Source organism: Callorhinus ursinus, unplaced genomic scaffold, assembly GCF_003265705.2.
Source record: "Callorhinus ursinus isolate GAN/ISIS: 27379988/994484 unplaced genomic scaffold, GSC_fseal_2.0 scaffold35, whole genome shotgun sequence".
In the NCBI taxonomy this organism is placed as follows: Eukaryota; Metazoa; Chordata; class Mammalia; order Carnivora; family Otariidae; genus Callorhinus; species Callorhinus ursinus.
This window is the reverse complement of record NW_027397097.1, coordinates 2,111,585-2,126,554: the sequence shown is the minus strand read 5'-3', so window position 1 is coordinate 2,126,554 and position 14,970 is coordinate 2,111,585. Positions and strand designations below refer to the sequence as shown.

General features: G+C 40.0%; 2 protein-coding genes and 1 non-coding gene across 3 annotated transcripts in view; 2 read left to right on the top strand and 1 right to left on the bottom strand.

Annotated features, from left to right (window-relative positions):
- Positions 1–14,970, top strand: part of ANAPC15 (anaphase promoting complex subunit 15) — a 58,406-nt gene that overhangs the window by 5,397 nt on the left and 38,039 nt on the right. The window lies entirely within an intron of this gene.
- TRNAE-CUC (transfer RNA glutamic acid (anticodon CUC)) lies at positions 1,715–1,787 on the top strand. The gene has a single exon. It is a non-coding gene; the product is annotated as a tRNA-Glu (tRNA).
- On the bottom strand, positions 7,062–7,607 carry LOC141370443 (large ribosomal subunit protein uL11-like). The gene has a single exon (XM_073879604.1). It carries the CDS (start codon positions 7,592–7,594, stop codon positions 7,097–7,099), a length of 498 nt encoding a protein of 165 aa, XP_073735705.1. The 5' UTR covers positions 7,595–7,607; the 3' UTR covers positions 7,062–7,096.

Sequence of the window (14,970 nt, the reverse complement as noted above, 5' to 3'; positions counted from 1 at the left end):
TGACAACCCTGTCAGGTCAAGACTTGTGACGGAGCTTCTCCCTGCAGCCACTAGGCATCTTTTTAACCAAGCTGTGGACCAAATGGAAACAATAAAGCTTTTTGCAGCAGAGGAAGGAAGGATGGAAGGAGGGAAGGAAGGAAAGAAAAAATAGTTTTACTTCTTGCTTTCCAATCTGAGTGCCTTTATTCCTTTTTATTGACTAATAGTCTTAGCTACAAATTTTTCTTTTTTTTTTTTTAAAGATTTTATTTATTTGACAGAGAGAGACACAGCGGGAGAGGGAACACAAGCAGGGGGAGTGGGAGAGGAAGAAGCAGGCTTCCTGCTGAGCAGGGAGCCCGATGCGGGGCTCAATGTGGGGCTCAATGCGGGGCTCAATGTGGGGCTCGATCCCAGGACCCTGGGATCGTGACCTAAGCCGAAGGCAGAGGCTTAACGACTGAGCCACCCAGGTGCCCCGCTACAACTTTTTCTTAAAATAATCTCTATACCCAAAGTGGGGTTCGAACTCATCACCCTGAGATCAAGCTTTGCAAGCTCCACTGACTGAGCCAGCCAGGCGCCCCCTAGCTACAACTTTTGTATAAGGTTGAATAGCCATGATGAGCATGGATATACTTGCTTATTACTGATATTAGTGGGAAAGGTTTTTGGCATTGACTATGATGTTATCTGTGAGTTTTTCACAGATGACCTTTATCAGGTTGTGGGAATTCCCTTCTATTCCTAGTTTGTTCCGTGTTGGGTTTTGTTTTGTTTTGAATGGATTTTGTCAAATGATGTTTCAATTGAGGCAATCATGTGGGTTTTGTCCTCTATTCTAGTAATATGATATTTTATTTATTTATTAACTTTATTTATTTATTTATTTATTTATTTATTTATTTGACACAGCGAGAGAGGGAACACAAGCAGGGGGCATGGGACACGGAGAAGCAGGCTTCCCGCTGAGCAGGGAGCCCGATGCGGGGCTCGATCCCAGGACCCTGGGTCATGACCTGAGCTGAAGGCAGACGCTTAGTGACTGAGCCACCCAGGCGCCCCTAGTAATATGATGTTTTAAATCAATTGATATTTGGATACTAAACCAACTTGTATTCTGGGACTAATCCTGCTTGGTCATGATGTATAATCCTTTTTATATGTGGCTGGATTCAGTTTGCGAGTATTTTGTTGAGATGATTTATGTCTTTATCCACAAGGGATCTTGGTCTATAGTTTTCTTGTGATGTCTTTGTCTGATTTTGTATCAGAAGAATATTGGTCTCATAGAATGAGTTGGGAAATGTTTCCTCCTCTTATTTTTTGAGAGAGTTTGTGACAAATTGGTGTTAATTATTCTTTAAACATTTGGTAGAAAGAACCACTGAGATAGTGAGACCTGAACTTTGGTTTGTGGGAAGTTTCAAAATTATGAATTCAATCTTTTTGCTTGTTACAGGTATATTTAGATTTTTTACTTCTTCTTATGTCATCTTTGGTCATTTGTGTCTTTCTAGGAATTTGGCCATTTCATTTATGGCACCCAATTTATTGGCATACAATTGTTCAGAGTATTCTCTTACAATGCTTTTTATTTATGTAGGGGCAATAGCGTTGTTTCATCTTTTATTGCTGATATTAGTAATTTGATTCTTCTTTTTTTCTTGGTCAATCTACATAGTGGTTTATTGGTTTTGTTGATCTTCTCAAAGAACTCACTTTTGGGGATGCCTGGCTGGCTCAGTCGGTAGAGCATGTGACTCTCGATCTTGGGATCATGAGTTCGAATCCCATGTTGGGCATAGAGCCTACTTTAAAATTAATTAATTAATTAATTAATTTTTTAAAAACCCAAAGAACCAACTTTTGGTTTCATGGATTTTCTCTATTGTTTTTCTACCCTCTGTTCCATTTATTTTTGCTTTTCTCTTTATTATGTCCTCCCCTTTGCTCATTTTGGGTTTATTTTGCTCTTTTTTGTTTTTTAAGGTAGTAGGTTAGGTTATTGATTTAAAATCTTTCTTCCTTTTTAATATAGCCCTTGACAGCTCTAAATTTCCTTCAAAGTAGTGCTTTAGTTTCAACCATAAGTTTTGTTATTTTTCATTTTCATTTCATTCATCTTATTTTCTGATATCTCTTGTGATTTATTTCATTCATTATTTAGGAGTGTGTTGTTTAATTTATACATATTTGTGAATTTTCTAAAACTTTTATTGGGGCGACTGGGTAGCTCAGTCATTAAGGGTCTGCCTTCGGCTTGGGTCATGATCCCAGGGTCCTGGGATCAAGCCCCGCATCCAGCTCCCTGCTCAGTGGGAAGCCTGCTTCTCCCTCTCCCACTCCCCCTGCTTGTGTTCCCTCTCTCGCTTTGTCTCTGTCAAATAAATAAATAAAATCTTAAAAAAAAAAACTTCCTGTTACTGATTTTTAATTTCATTCCTTTGTGGTCAGAAAATATACTTTGTATTTCAGTTCTTTTAAATGTATTGGTGCCTTTTTCATGGCCTAACATAGGATATCCCATATGCACTTGAAAAGAATGTGTATTCTCTGTTGTTTGCTGGTGTGTTCTATAGATCTCTGCTAGATCTCGCTGGTTTCTCATGTTGTACACGTCTACTTCCCTGTTGACCTTCCGCCTAGTTATTCTATTCATGATTGGTAGGGGTTATTGAAATTTCTAACTGCTGTTTTTGTTTTTTGTTTTAAGATTTTATTTATTTGACAGCGAGAGACACAGCGAGAGAGGGAACACAAGCAGGGGGAGTGGGAGAGGGAGAAACAGGCTTCCCGCGGAGCAGGGAGCCTGATGCGGGGCTCGATCCCCAGGACCCTGGGATCATGACCTGAGCCGAAGGCAGACGCTTAACGACTGAGCCACCGCGCCCCTGCTGTTATTTTTTTTTAAGTAATCTCTCTGCCCATGGGGCTCAAACTCATGATCCTTTGTAAGATCAAGAGTCATATGCTCTACTGACTGAGCCAGCCATGCACCCCTTCCAACTGCTATTTTTGAATTAAGTATTTATCTATCCAACTCTGTTAGTTTTTACTTCATATATTTTGAGATTCTGTTATTAGGTGCATTTATGTTTATAATTGTTATGTGTTCCTGATAGATTAACCCTTTATCATTATAAAAATTTATTTTTTTATATTTTATATGTATTATATATAAAATATAAATGTATATATATTATATATATAATTTATCATTATAAAAATATAGCTTTGCCTCTTAACAATTTTGTCTTAAATTCTATTTGCCCAATATCATTATAGCCACTCCAGCTATCCTTTAGGGTTTTTTTGCATGATATATCTTTTTTATCCTTTTAAGTTCAGCCTTTTTGTGTCTGTGAATCTAAAGTGTGAGTCATGTAAAGAGTGTATAGTTGGGCAATGATTTTTTATCTGCCAATCTTTGCATTTTCATTGGGGAATTCAATCCATTTATATATAATTACTAATAATATAGGTTTTACAGCTGCAATTTTATTTGTTTTATATATATATTTTTAAAGATTTTATTTTTTTAAAGATTTTATTTGTTTATTTGAGAGAGAGAGAGAGAATGAGAGATAGAGAGCACGAGAAGGAAGAGGGTCAGAGGGAGAAGCAGACTCCCTGCTGAGCAGGGAGCCCGATGTGGGACTCGATCCCGGGACTCCAGGATCATGACCTGAGCCGAAGGCAGTCGCTTAACCAACTGAGCCACCCAGGCTTTAGGGCACCCAGGCGCCCTAAAGATTTTCTTTTTAAATAATCTCTACACCCAACATGGGACTTGAATTTACAACCCGGAGATCAGGAGTCATGTGCTCTACTGACTGAGTCAGCCAGATGCCCCTATATGTATATTTTGGTTTTTTTGTTCCTCTATTTTTCCATTACTGCCTTCTTTTGTGTTTAATAGATATTTTCAAGTGTACCATTTTAATTCCCTTGTTTCTTTTATATATTTTTATAGTTTTTTTCTTAATAGTTGCTCTGGGGTTACAATTAACAATCTGGTTATACAATTATAACAATCTGGTTCAGATTAATACTGAGTTTCAATAGTGTTCAAAACTTTACTCCAGTATTGCTTCATTCCTTCCCCTACTCCTTTATACTTTGTATTATTGTCATACAAATTTCATCTTTATACATTATAAACATATCAACACCGTTTTATAGTTATTATTTCGTGAAGCTGTCTTTTCCCATTAAATAGGATCAGGAAAGAGTTACAACATAAAAACATTTATACCATATTTTATATTTCTCTATGTAGTAACTTTTACTGGTGCTTTTTATTTCTTCATGTGGATTCAAGTTACTGCCTGGTGTTCTTTCATTTTGGCCTGAAGGACAACCTTTAGTATTTCTTGTAGGGAAAGTTTGCTAGTGACAAAATCTCCCCGCTTTGGTTTATTTGGGTATATGTCTTAATTTCTCCTTCACTTTGAAGAATAGTTTTTTGGTTACAAAATTCTGGGTTGACAGTCTTTTCCTTTCATTTTTTTGAATGTCGTCCCACTGCATTCTGGACTTCATATGGTTTTTCTAATGAGACATTAACAATTGATCCTATTGAGGATCCTTTGTAAATGATGAGTCATTTCTCTATTGCTGCTTTCAAGATTCTCTGTTTATATTTCAATAGGTTGACTCTACTGTGTTTAAGTGTGAATTTTTTTGAGTTTCTGTTACTTGGAAGTCATTGAACTTAGATATGTAGATTAATTTTTTATATAAAATTTGGCCTTGAAATCAAGGTTTTGGCCTTAATTTATCCAAATATTATTTAGGTATTTATTCTCTCTCTGCTCCTTCTAGGACTCTCATTGTGCATATTTTAGTATGCTTAGTGGTATTCCCACAGGTCCCTGTGTTTCTGTTTATTTTTCTTCCTTAAGTTTGTTCCTTTTTTTTTTTTTTTAAGATTTTATTTTCTTAAGTAATCTCTGCACCCAATGTGGGGCTCAAACTCACAACCCGGAGATTGAGAGTCTCATATTCCACCAACTGAGCCGGCCACGTGCCCCTTATTCTGTTTGTTCTTAAGAATGGACAATTTCTATTTTGAAGTCTGTAGATTCTTTCTTCTATCACTTCATATCTGCTGCGGAGCACCTCTAGTAAAAAATGTTTAAATTCAGACTTTATTTTTTTCTTTAAAAAGCAGCTTACGGTTCCTGACAAAATTGAGGGGAAGGATTTCCCATATACCCTCTGCCTCCAAACATGCATAGCTTCCTCCATTATAACATCCCAAACCACAGTAGTACATCTGTTATAATTGATAAGCCTATACTGACACATCTTAATCATCTGAAGTCCATAGTTTAGATTACAATTCACTCTTGGTGTTATACATTCTTTAGGTGTGGACAAATGGCTGACATATGTCATTATCATATAGAGTATTTTCATTGCCCTAAAAATACCCTCTGCTCTGGGGCGCCTGGCTGACTCAGTCAGTAGAGCATGGGACTCTTGATCTCAGAGTTGTAAATTTGAGCCCCACGTTGGGAATAGAGATTATTAAAAAAAAAAAAAAAAAGATACCCTCTGCTCTGCATATTTATCCCTCCTTCTCCCCAGCTCCCAGCAACCACTGATCTTTATAATGTCTCCATAGTTTTTGCCTTTTCCAGAAATTCATATAGTTGGAATCATATAGTATATAATCGTTCCACGTTGGCTTCTTTAACTTAGTAATATGCATTTAAGGTTCCTCTGTCTCTTGGGGCACCTGGGTGGCTTAGTGGCTTAAGTGGCTGACTCTTGGTTTCAGCTCAGGTCTTGATCTCATGGTTGTGACATCAAGCCCTCCATCGGGCTCTGTGCTCAGTGCAGAATCTGCTTCAGATTTTCTCTCCCCCTCTCTCCAGCTCTCTCTCTCCCCCTCAAATAAAAACATAAAATCTTTTTTAAAAAGTTTCGTTCATCTCTTTTCATAGCTTGATAGTTCATTTTTTTTTTTAAGATTTTATTTATTTACTTGAGAGAGACAGAGAGCACAGAGGGAGAGTGAAAGGGAGAAGCAGGCTCCCCACTGAAGAGGGAGCCCGATGTGGGGCTTGATCCCAGGACCCTGGGATCATGACCCGAGCAGAAGGCAGGTGCTCAACTGATTGAGCCACCCAGGCGCCCCAGTTCATTTATTTTTTAGTGCTGAATAAAATTCCATAGTCTGGATGTACCACAGTTCATTTATCCATTCGCCTATTAAAGGACATCTTGATTGCTTCAACATTTGGCAATTATGAATAAAGCTGCTATAAGTATCCCTGTACAGATTTTTTTTTTAAAGATTTTATTTATTTGACAGAGACACAGCGAGAGGGGGAACACAAGCAGGGGGAGTGGGAGAGGGAGAAGCAGGCTTCCCGCAGAGCAGGGAGCTCAATGCGGGGCTCCATCCCAGGACCATGACCTGACCTGAAGGCAGATGCTAAATGACTGAGCCACCCAGGCGCCCCCCATGTGCAGATTTTTATGTGGACATAAGTTTTCAACTCCTTTGAGGAAATATCAGGTTGTATGGTAAAAATATGTTTAATTTTGTTAAGAAACTGCCAAATAGTCTTTCAAAGTGGCTGTATCATTTTGCATTTTCATCAGCAATGAATGAGAGTTCTTGCTGCTCCACATCCTCACCAGCATTTGGTGTTGTCAGTGTTCCAGATTCTGGCCATTCTAATAGGTGTGTAGTGGTATCTCGTTGTTTTAATTTGCATTTCCCTGATGCTGTATGATGTGGAGCATCTTTGCATATGTTTGTTTGCCATTTTCATATCTTCTTGGCTGAAGTATCTGCTAATTAAGGTCTTTGGCTTATTTTTAAATGAGATTGTTTATTTTCTTATTGTTGAGATTTAAGAATTTCTTTCTATATTTTAGAAAACAGTCCTTTACAGATATGTCTTTTGCAAATATTTTGTCCCAGTCTGTGGCTTGTCTTTTCATTCTGTTAACATCTTTTACAGAGCAGAAAATTTTAATTTTAATTAAGACCAGCTTGTCAGTTCTTTCTTTCATGGATCATGCCTTTGGTTTTGTATCTTTTTTTTTTTTTTGGTTGTCAAATGATCCTTTACTGAAACATTTTCCTTTGTAGTTAGCTTGCTGGGCATTCCACCGCACCACTGTTGATGTCATCTGTGATGTCATGAGGGTGGCGGCCGTCAACATTGCAGCCCACAGACTGGGCAGTCCCCAGGATTTCTTTAATGGTTCCAGAGAGTTCTCTGGCTAAAGATCGGTGTCGCATCTGTCGGGCAATATTGACAATCTCATCAAAAGTGATATTTCCACTGTGCTTAATGTTTTTCTGCTTCTTTCTATCTCTTGGTGGTTCCTTGAGGGCTTTGATAATCAGGGCAGAGGCAGAAGGTACCACTTCAATCTGGGCCTGTCTGTTCTGAATGGTCAGTTTCACCATAATCCTTAGACCCTTCCAATCACCGGTTGCCTTGGAGATGTCATCACCAACCTTTTTTGGAGACAGACCCAGGAGGCCCATCTTTGGGGCCAGGGCAGACGTGGCACCGACTTCGCCACTGGTGCACCTCAGGTACATGACTTTGATCTCGGTGGGGTTGAACTTAGGCGGCATGGCAGAGGTGGCTGGTGTCAGATGAACCCAGATTCGGGACAACTGAAGAAAGTTGCACCTTTGCCTCCCCGAGCCGAAAGCCAAAAGCTGGTTTTGTATCTTAAAAAGTCATCACCAAACCCAAGGTCACCTGGATTTTCTTCTATATTAACTTCTAGGAGTTTTATATTTTGCATCTGTGATCTATTCAGGTCTGTGATCCATTTTAAGTTACTTTTGCGCCTACACAAAAAGTGTGAATTGTGTGTAGGTTTATGATTTTGTATGTGGTGTCCAGTTGTTACAGCTACATTTGTTGAAATTACCACTGCCCCTTTATCAAATATCAGTTGAGTATACTTATGTTAATATATTTGTGGACTCTTTGTTCTGTTCCATTGATCAATTTGTTTATTCTTTTGCCAATACCACTGTCTTGATTACTGTAGCTTTGCAGTATGTCTTGAAGTCAGGTATTGTCATTCGTCTAACTTTGTTCTCCTCAATGTTGTGTTGGTTATTCCGGGTCTTTTGCCTCTCCATATAAACTATAGAATCAGTTCGTCAGTATCTACCAAGCAACTTGCTGGGGTTTTGATTGGGATGGCATTGGGTCTATAGATCAAGTTGGGAACAACTGACAATCTTGACTATATTGAGTCTTCCTTTCCATAAACATGGACTATTTCTCCATTTATTTAATTCCTTGATTTTGTTCATCAGTTTTGTAGTTTTCCTCACAAAGGTATTATACATAGTTCGTTAGATTTACACCTAAGTATTTCATTTTTATGGATGCTATTATAAATGATATATATTTTTAATTTCAAATTCCATTTGTTCATTGCTAGTATGCGGAAAGGCAATTGGTTTCCATATATTAATCTTATATTCTTCAACCTTGCTATAATCACATACTAGTGCCAGGAATTTTTTTTTTGTCATTTCTTCAGATTTTCTATATAAACTAACATGTGATCTATGAACAAAGACTCTTTTATTTCTTTATTCCCAATCTATACCTTTTATTTCCTTTTCTTGTCCTGATACATTACTTAGAACTTGCAGTACAAGGTTGAGAAGTGGTGAGAGGAGACATCCTTGCCTTGTACCTGATCTTAGTGGGAAAGCTTTGAGTTTCTCACATTAAGTATATTAGCTCTAGGTTTTTTGGTAGATATTCTTTATCAAGTTGAGGTCATTTTGGTTTATTGTACTATTCTACCCCTAATTTCTCTTTTTAAAAAATATTATTTGAGAGAGAGTGGAGGGGAGGGGCAAAAGGAGAAGGAGAGAGAGAATCCTCAAGCAGACTCCCCACTGAGTGCAGAGCCCAATGTCCCAGGACCCTAAGATCATGACTTGAGCTGAAATCAAGTCAGATGCTTAACCGACTGAGCCACCCAGGCACCTCTCTACCCCTAATTTCTATTTCATTATTTCTTTTACTTTATTTTAAGATTTTGTTTTTATTTATTTGCCAGAGAGAGAGAGAGAGCACAAGCAGGGGGAGCAGGCAGAGGAGAGGGAGAAGCAGGCTCACCGAGCAGGGAACTCAATGAAGGGCTTGATCCCAAGACCCTGGGATCACGAGGCATTGGTGGTTCAGTGGTAGAATTCTCGCCTGCCAAGACCCTGGGATCATGACCTGAGCTGAAGACAGACACTTAACGCCTGAACCAGCCAGGCGCCCCTCTATTCATTTTTTAAATAATTTTTGTTTCTTTATTGGTGTTCCCTATTTGGTAAGACATCATTTTCATATTTCCTTGAATTCTTTTTCTTTTTTAAGATTTTATTTATTTATTTATTTGACAGAGAGAGAGAGAGAGCACAGCATGGGGAGTGGCAGGCAGAGAGAGAGGGAGAAGCAGGCTCACCGAGCAGGGAGCCCAATGTGGGGCTCAATCCCAGAACCCTGGGATCAAGACCTGAGCCAAAGGCAAATGCTTAACAACTGAGCCACCCAGGCACCCCTCCTAGAATTCTTTAGACATAGTTTCCTCTAGTTCTTCACAAATGAGATCAAGAGTTGCATGCTCTACTCACTGAACCAGGCAGCTGCCCCTAGTTCTTATTTATAATAGCTGATTTAAAGTCTTTGTCTAATAAGTCCAATAGCTGGGCTTGTTCAAGGACAATTTTTATTGATTGCTATGTTCCCCCTGTGTATGGCTCACAGTTTCCTGTTTCTTTGCATTTCTCATATTTTTTGTTGAAAACTGGGTAACTTTTTATTTTTATTTATTTTTTTAAAAGATTTTATTTATTTATTTGACAGAGAGAGAGATAGAGCAGGAACACAAACAGGGGGAGTGGGAGAGGGAGAAGCGGGCTTCCCTCTGAGCAGGGAGCCCGATGCGAGGCTTGATCCTCAGGACCTGAGCTGAAGGCAGACGCTTAACAACTGAGCCACCCAGGTGCCCCCAAAACTGGGTATTTTAAATAATATAATGTGGCAACTCTGGAAATCAGATTTCTCTAACCATGGCTTCTTATTATGGCTGCTTATTTGTTTATTGACTTTCATGGACTAATCTGTAAAGTCTTATTTTCTTTGTCTTATGTGGTCACCGAAGTTTCTGCCTGGTTTGCTTCATGGTCTCCTACTTTTTGCCAAGGGTTCAGGCAAGGCTTCAATGCTTTGGCAGTTTACTCTGCCTTATCCCTCACTTCCTGCTTGAGGAAGACCTCCAGCTCACCAAAGTTGAGAGATTGGCGCCTTCTCAGGTATTTCCTGGATGTACTCACAGGTCTGTAAACATATGTGAATTTCTAGATCCCCAGGTAACATCAGAGATTTTCATAGCCTTCTATTGACAGTTCATTCCCTGATATTCCTCTTAAGTGTTTTAGCCAGCCTCTTGTTTGCATAGCTGGTGTTCCTGCCTCAAGCAGCTGGGATGTCAAATAATTTGCTGCAAAGTGTTTAGATAGACAAAATAGAGTTTCTCGCTATGTGAGCTTTGAATCAGGTCAAATAAAGACTAGCCCTATGAATGGGACTCTTATGGGGAGCTTCCAGGCAGATCTGAGAGCGACAGTTCTCTAGGGCGAGGGCTGTTTGGGAGTTCCACACCCGTGCTGCCCCCTCTAGTGGTTACTAGGCCACTGGTTTTCAAAGCCGCTGTTAGGTGTGAGGCGGCCGATTTGGGAAGCTACCGTAGAGTTGGGAAGAGGAGGAGGGGAAGGAACAAAGCTGGTCCAAACACCACCAAATTCACTGTTCCTACTGGCATTTGACCATTTCTTTGGGACATTTTTCTTGGACAGATTCTCCTTTGAGTGTTGAAAGCTTTGGTTTCCAGACTTCTAAATAATAGATTTTTGACCATTTTTGCCCGTGCTATTGCTTTTATGGAGGAGCAGATTTTCAGATGTCTTTCCTCTGCCATTCCAGAAGTGCCTCTTCAGACTTCTATTTTAAGAAGTACAAAGCTTTAGGGGCGCCTGGGTGGCTCAGTCATTAAGCGTCTGCGTTCTGCTCGGGTCATGATCCCAGGGTCCTGGGATGCAGCCCCGCATAGGGCTCCCTGCGCGGCGGCGGCGGCGGCGGCGGGAGGCCTGCTTCTCCCTCTTCCACTCCCCCTGCTTGTGTTCCTGCTCTCGCTGTGTCTCTCTCTGTCAAATAAATGAATAAAATCTTTAAAAAAAAAAAGTACAAACCTTTAAATACTATGGTCACTCATAAGAAAAATGATCTTTGAGCCTACAGTCTACCCTTAACATGAAGAAATAAAAGTTATTTTGGCTTCCTGGGTGTTTTCCCCTTACAGCAGAGTTTAGGTCATTACATAACTTGAATGTGAATTTTCACTTCCTAGAAAGAATGGTGATTTAAGGGTTTTGTGCCGACTCACATCATTCTCTTGGGTCGAGATATAACATAAAACATATAGGGCTCCTCTCTTCTTGAGAAGTTAAAAATTTTAATGACAAAGTTATTATAAAATATAATTTTCTTGTTAATAACACAACCAAGGCTAAGGCTGTTTCCAGACAATACTTTTTTCTGTTTCCCCTTCTCCAAGATCAGGCCCTACCTTCAGAATAACAAAACTATCAAGGCATCTTTTATACCAAAATCATCTTGGCACTTCCCAGACAGCTGCTAGAATACACAAAAACTTTGCTCTCTCACTGCATCGCTCTCATAAGTGAAGAAGGATACAAGGAGCAATGCTAAAAATAATTAGGTGTAGTTGGTATGCTCCATGTTTTTAAAATTAGCATATCAGTATTAGAAAGAGCTGCCCTGTTCATGGTGTCCACAATGTAGAGAAAGATGTCAAGGCAAAGAGAGGAGCTCATCCTTTCTAGAGGACTTTTATTTTTTAAGATTTTATTTATTTATTTGTCAGAGAGAGAGAGAGAGAGAGCATGAGTGGGGTGAGGGGCAGAGGGAGATGGAGAAACAGGCTCCCCTCTGAGCAGGGAGCCTGATGCGGGACTCTATCCCAGGATCCTGAGATCATGACCTGAGCTGAAGGCAGACGCTTAACCGACTGAGCCACCTAGGTGTCCCTCTAGATGACTTTAATACAGGGTAAAGTGTTGTGACTGAACGTTCAGTGGCTGCAAACCTTCCCAAATGGGTAAAAGCATACTCATCTTCATGTGCCACGGCTTGCATGATGACTGTCAACAAATGTATTTCCAAGATAATTTTATGCCTTAGTTTAAAATAACTTGTTAGGGGCGCCTGGGTGGTTCAGTCAGTTAAGCATCTGACTCTTGATTTCTGCTCAGGTCGTGATCTCAGGGTCTTGAGATGGAGCTCCGCGTCGGGCTCTGTGCTCAGCACAAGTCTGTTTGAGACTTTCTCTCCCCCTCCCTCTGCCCCTACCCCCCATGCCCTCTCTCTCAAATAAATAAAACCTTTAAAAAAATAACTTTTTATTATCACTAGTAATTTTCGTGACCATCTTACAAAATAGATGTAAGGCCCTCAAGATTTCTAAATGTATCCACTGTCCATATCACCCAGAGCTCAAGGAGATAAAAGAGGACAAATAGAATTATCAACAGTAGTGGGTTGGGAAGACTAACTCTCCTTCCCCAGGTTCTAATAATATGTCCTCTTTAAAGTAACTATCAGGGGCTCCTGGGTGGCTCAGTTGGTTAAGTGTCTGCCTTTCAGCTCAGGTCATGATCTCAGACTCCTGGGAGAGAGCCCTGCATCGGGCTCCCTGCTCAGTGTGGAGCCTTCTTCTCCCTCTCCCTCTGCTCCTTCCCCTGCTCATGCTCTCTCTCTCTCATATAAATAAAATATTTTTTTTAAGATTTTATTTATTTAACAGAGAGACACAGTGAGAGAGGGAACACAAGCAGGGGGAGTGGTAGAGGGAGAAGCAGGCTTCCCGCTGAGCAGGGAGCCCGATGCGGGGCTCGATCCCAGGACCCTGGGATTATGACCTAAGCTGAAGGCAGACGCTTAACGACTGAGCCACCCAGGCACCCAATAAATAAAATATTTTTTAAAATAAAGTAAATAAAGAGCCATCAACTGAGACCTCATGAAATGCAGCAGTCCAGTAGGTTCATGCTCTGTTGCATTACACCTCAATGAAACTTCTCTCTTTCACTCTGGTATGGGACTTTAATAGGTTTCTAGACCATTTTGTCTGGTCAACAAGGAGTACCTATTCTCTCCTTCTATTTTCCTAAAAATCCTGCCATAACTGATAGGGGAACAGACTCATGGGTCTGACATCACCACCATAACTAACCCTTGGGTGATTCAACCTATCAGAGCTCTGAGGCTTGAGATTTCCAGAAAAATTCCAGCCCTAAAATGAAAGACTTCTATGGAGGGAGATGCTAATGCACAAACAGGTAATAGGAATAATTTTAAAGAAGTTAGTGAAGTTGATGGAGACACGGTTGTGGTTATTGTGCTGGTATTTTTGGTAATGTGCTTCATGATCTTTTTTTGAGTAGTCATATGATGTAGCCCTTTTTCTTTCCCGTGGCTCTGGTTTCTAACCCTCAATTTAGTAGACCATACTTGTGCCAACTGGAATAAACACTCTCTATAAAAAAATCCTTGGTCAATGGGCCACTCTCCTAAACATCTCTACAATACATCTGGTATTGTCCATATCATACCAAGCTCATGCTCCCTCCTTGATTGCTGCATTGTTCCAACTAATCTCTCAAAGTTTATGATGGGATAGAGTTTGGCTCAGATGATAGATTTTTAGGGAGCCAGATACTGAATTCCTTAGAATATGTCCCCTCATGAACACGCCCCACAGAAATTTAGAACCATATAAGATTCTCTGTATGCTACCATTGCAAGGGAGAGTATCATATAGGTAATCATTCATTCACTCATTGTACATATCATAAAATTTACCCATTTAAAGTTTACAAATATTTTGCCAAGTGAGGGGTGCCTGGGTGGCTCAGTCAGTTAAGTATCTGCCTTCGGCTCAGGTCATGATCTCAGGGTCCTGGGATGGAGCCCTGCATCGGGCTCCCTGCTCAGTGGGGAGCCCGCTTCTCCCTCTCCCACTCCTCCTGCTTGTGCTCTCTGTCAAATAAATAAATAAAATCTTTAAAAAAAATATTTTGCCAAGTGTTACAACCTCACCATAAATAAGTTTAGAACATTTTCATGCCCCCTCATGTTCATTTATAATCAATCTTGGTTCCCCAATCCAGCCCCAGGCCACCACTAATTTACTTTGTATAAATTTGCCTTTTCTGGAATTTTCATAAAAATAGACTTTCATTAGCATGGTGTTTTTAAGGTTCATCCACGACATTAGCTTGTGCCAGTAGTTTGTTACTTTTTATTGCTGAATGATGTTCCAATGTATGGATACAACACACTTTGCCTATCCATTCCCCAGTTGATCGACATTTCAGGTTATTTCATTTCTTGAGCTATTCTGAATAATGCTTCTATGAACATTCAGGATCAGTACTACCGAATCCTCCTCTCATGTACAAGTCTTTATGTGGGGACGCCTGGGTGGCTCAGTCATTAAGCATCTGCCTTTGGCTCAGGTCATGATCCCAGGTCCTAGGATCGAGCCCCGCATCAAGCTCTGCTCAGTGGGAAGCCTGCTTCTCCCTCTCCCTCTGCTGCTCCCCCTGCTTGTGCTCACTCACTCTCTCTCTCTCTCTGTCAAATAAATAAATAAAATCTTAACAAAAAAACAAGTCTTTATGTGGATATATATTTTCATCTCTCTTGAGTAGTTGCTTAGAAGTGGAATTGCTGGGTCTTAAGGCAGTTTTACATTTAAGGTTTTTTGAAACTAGCACAGTTTTCCAAAGGGCCGTACCATTTTACTTTTCTGTCAGCAGTGTGTCAGGGTTCCAATCTCTCCACAGCCTCGCCAACATTTGTTATTGCCTGCCATATTTATTTATTTATTTATTTATTT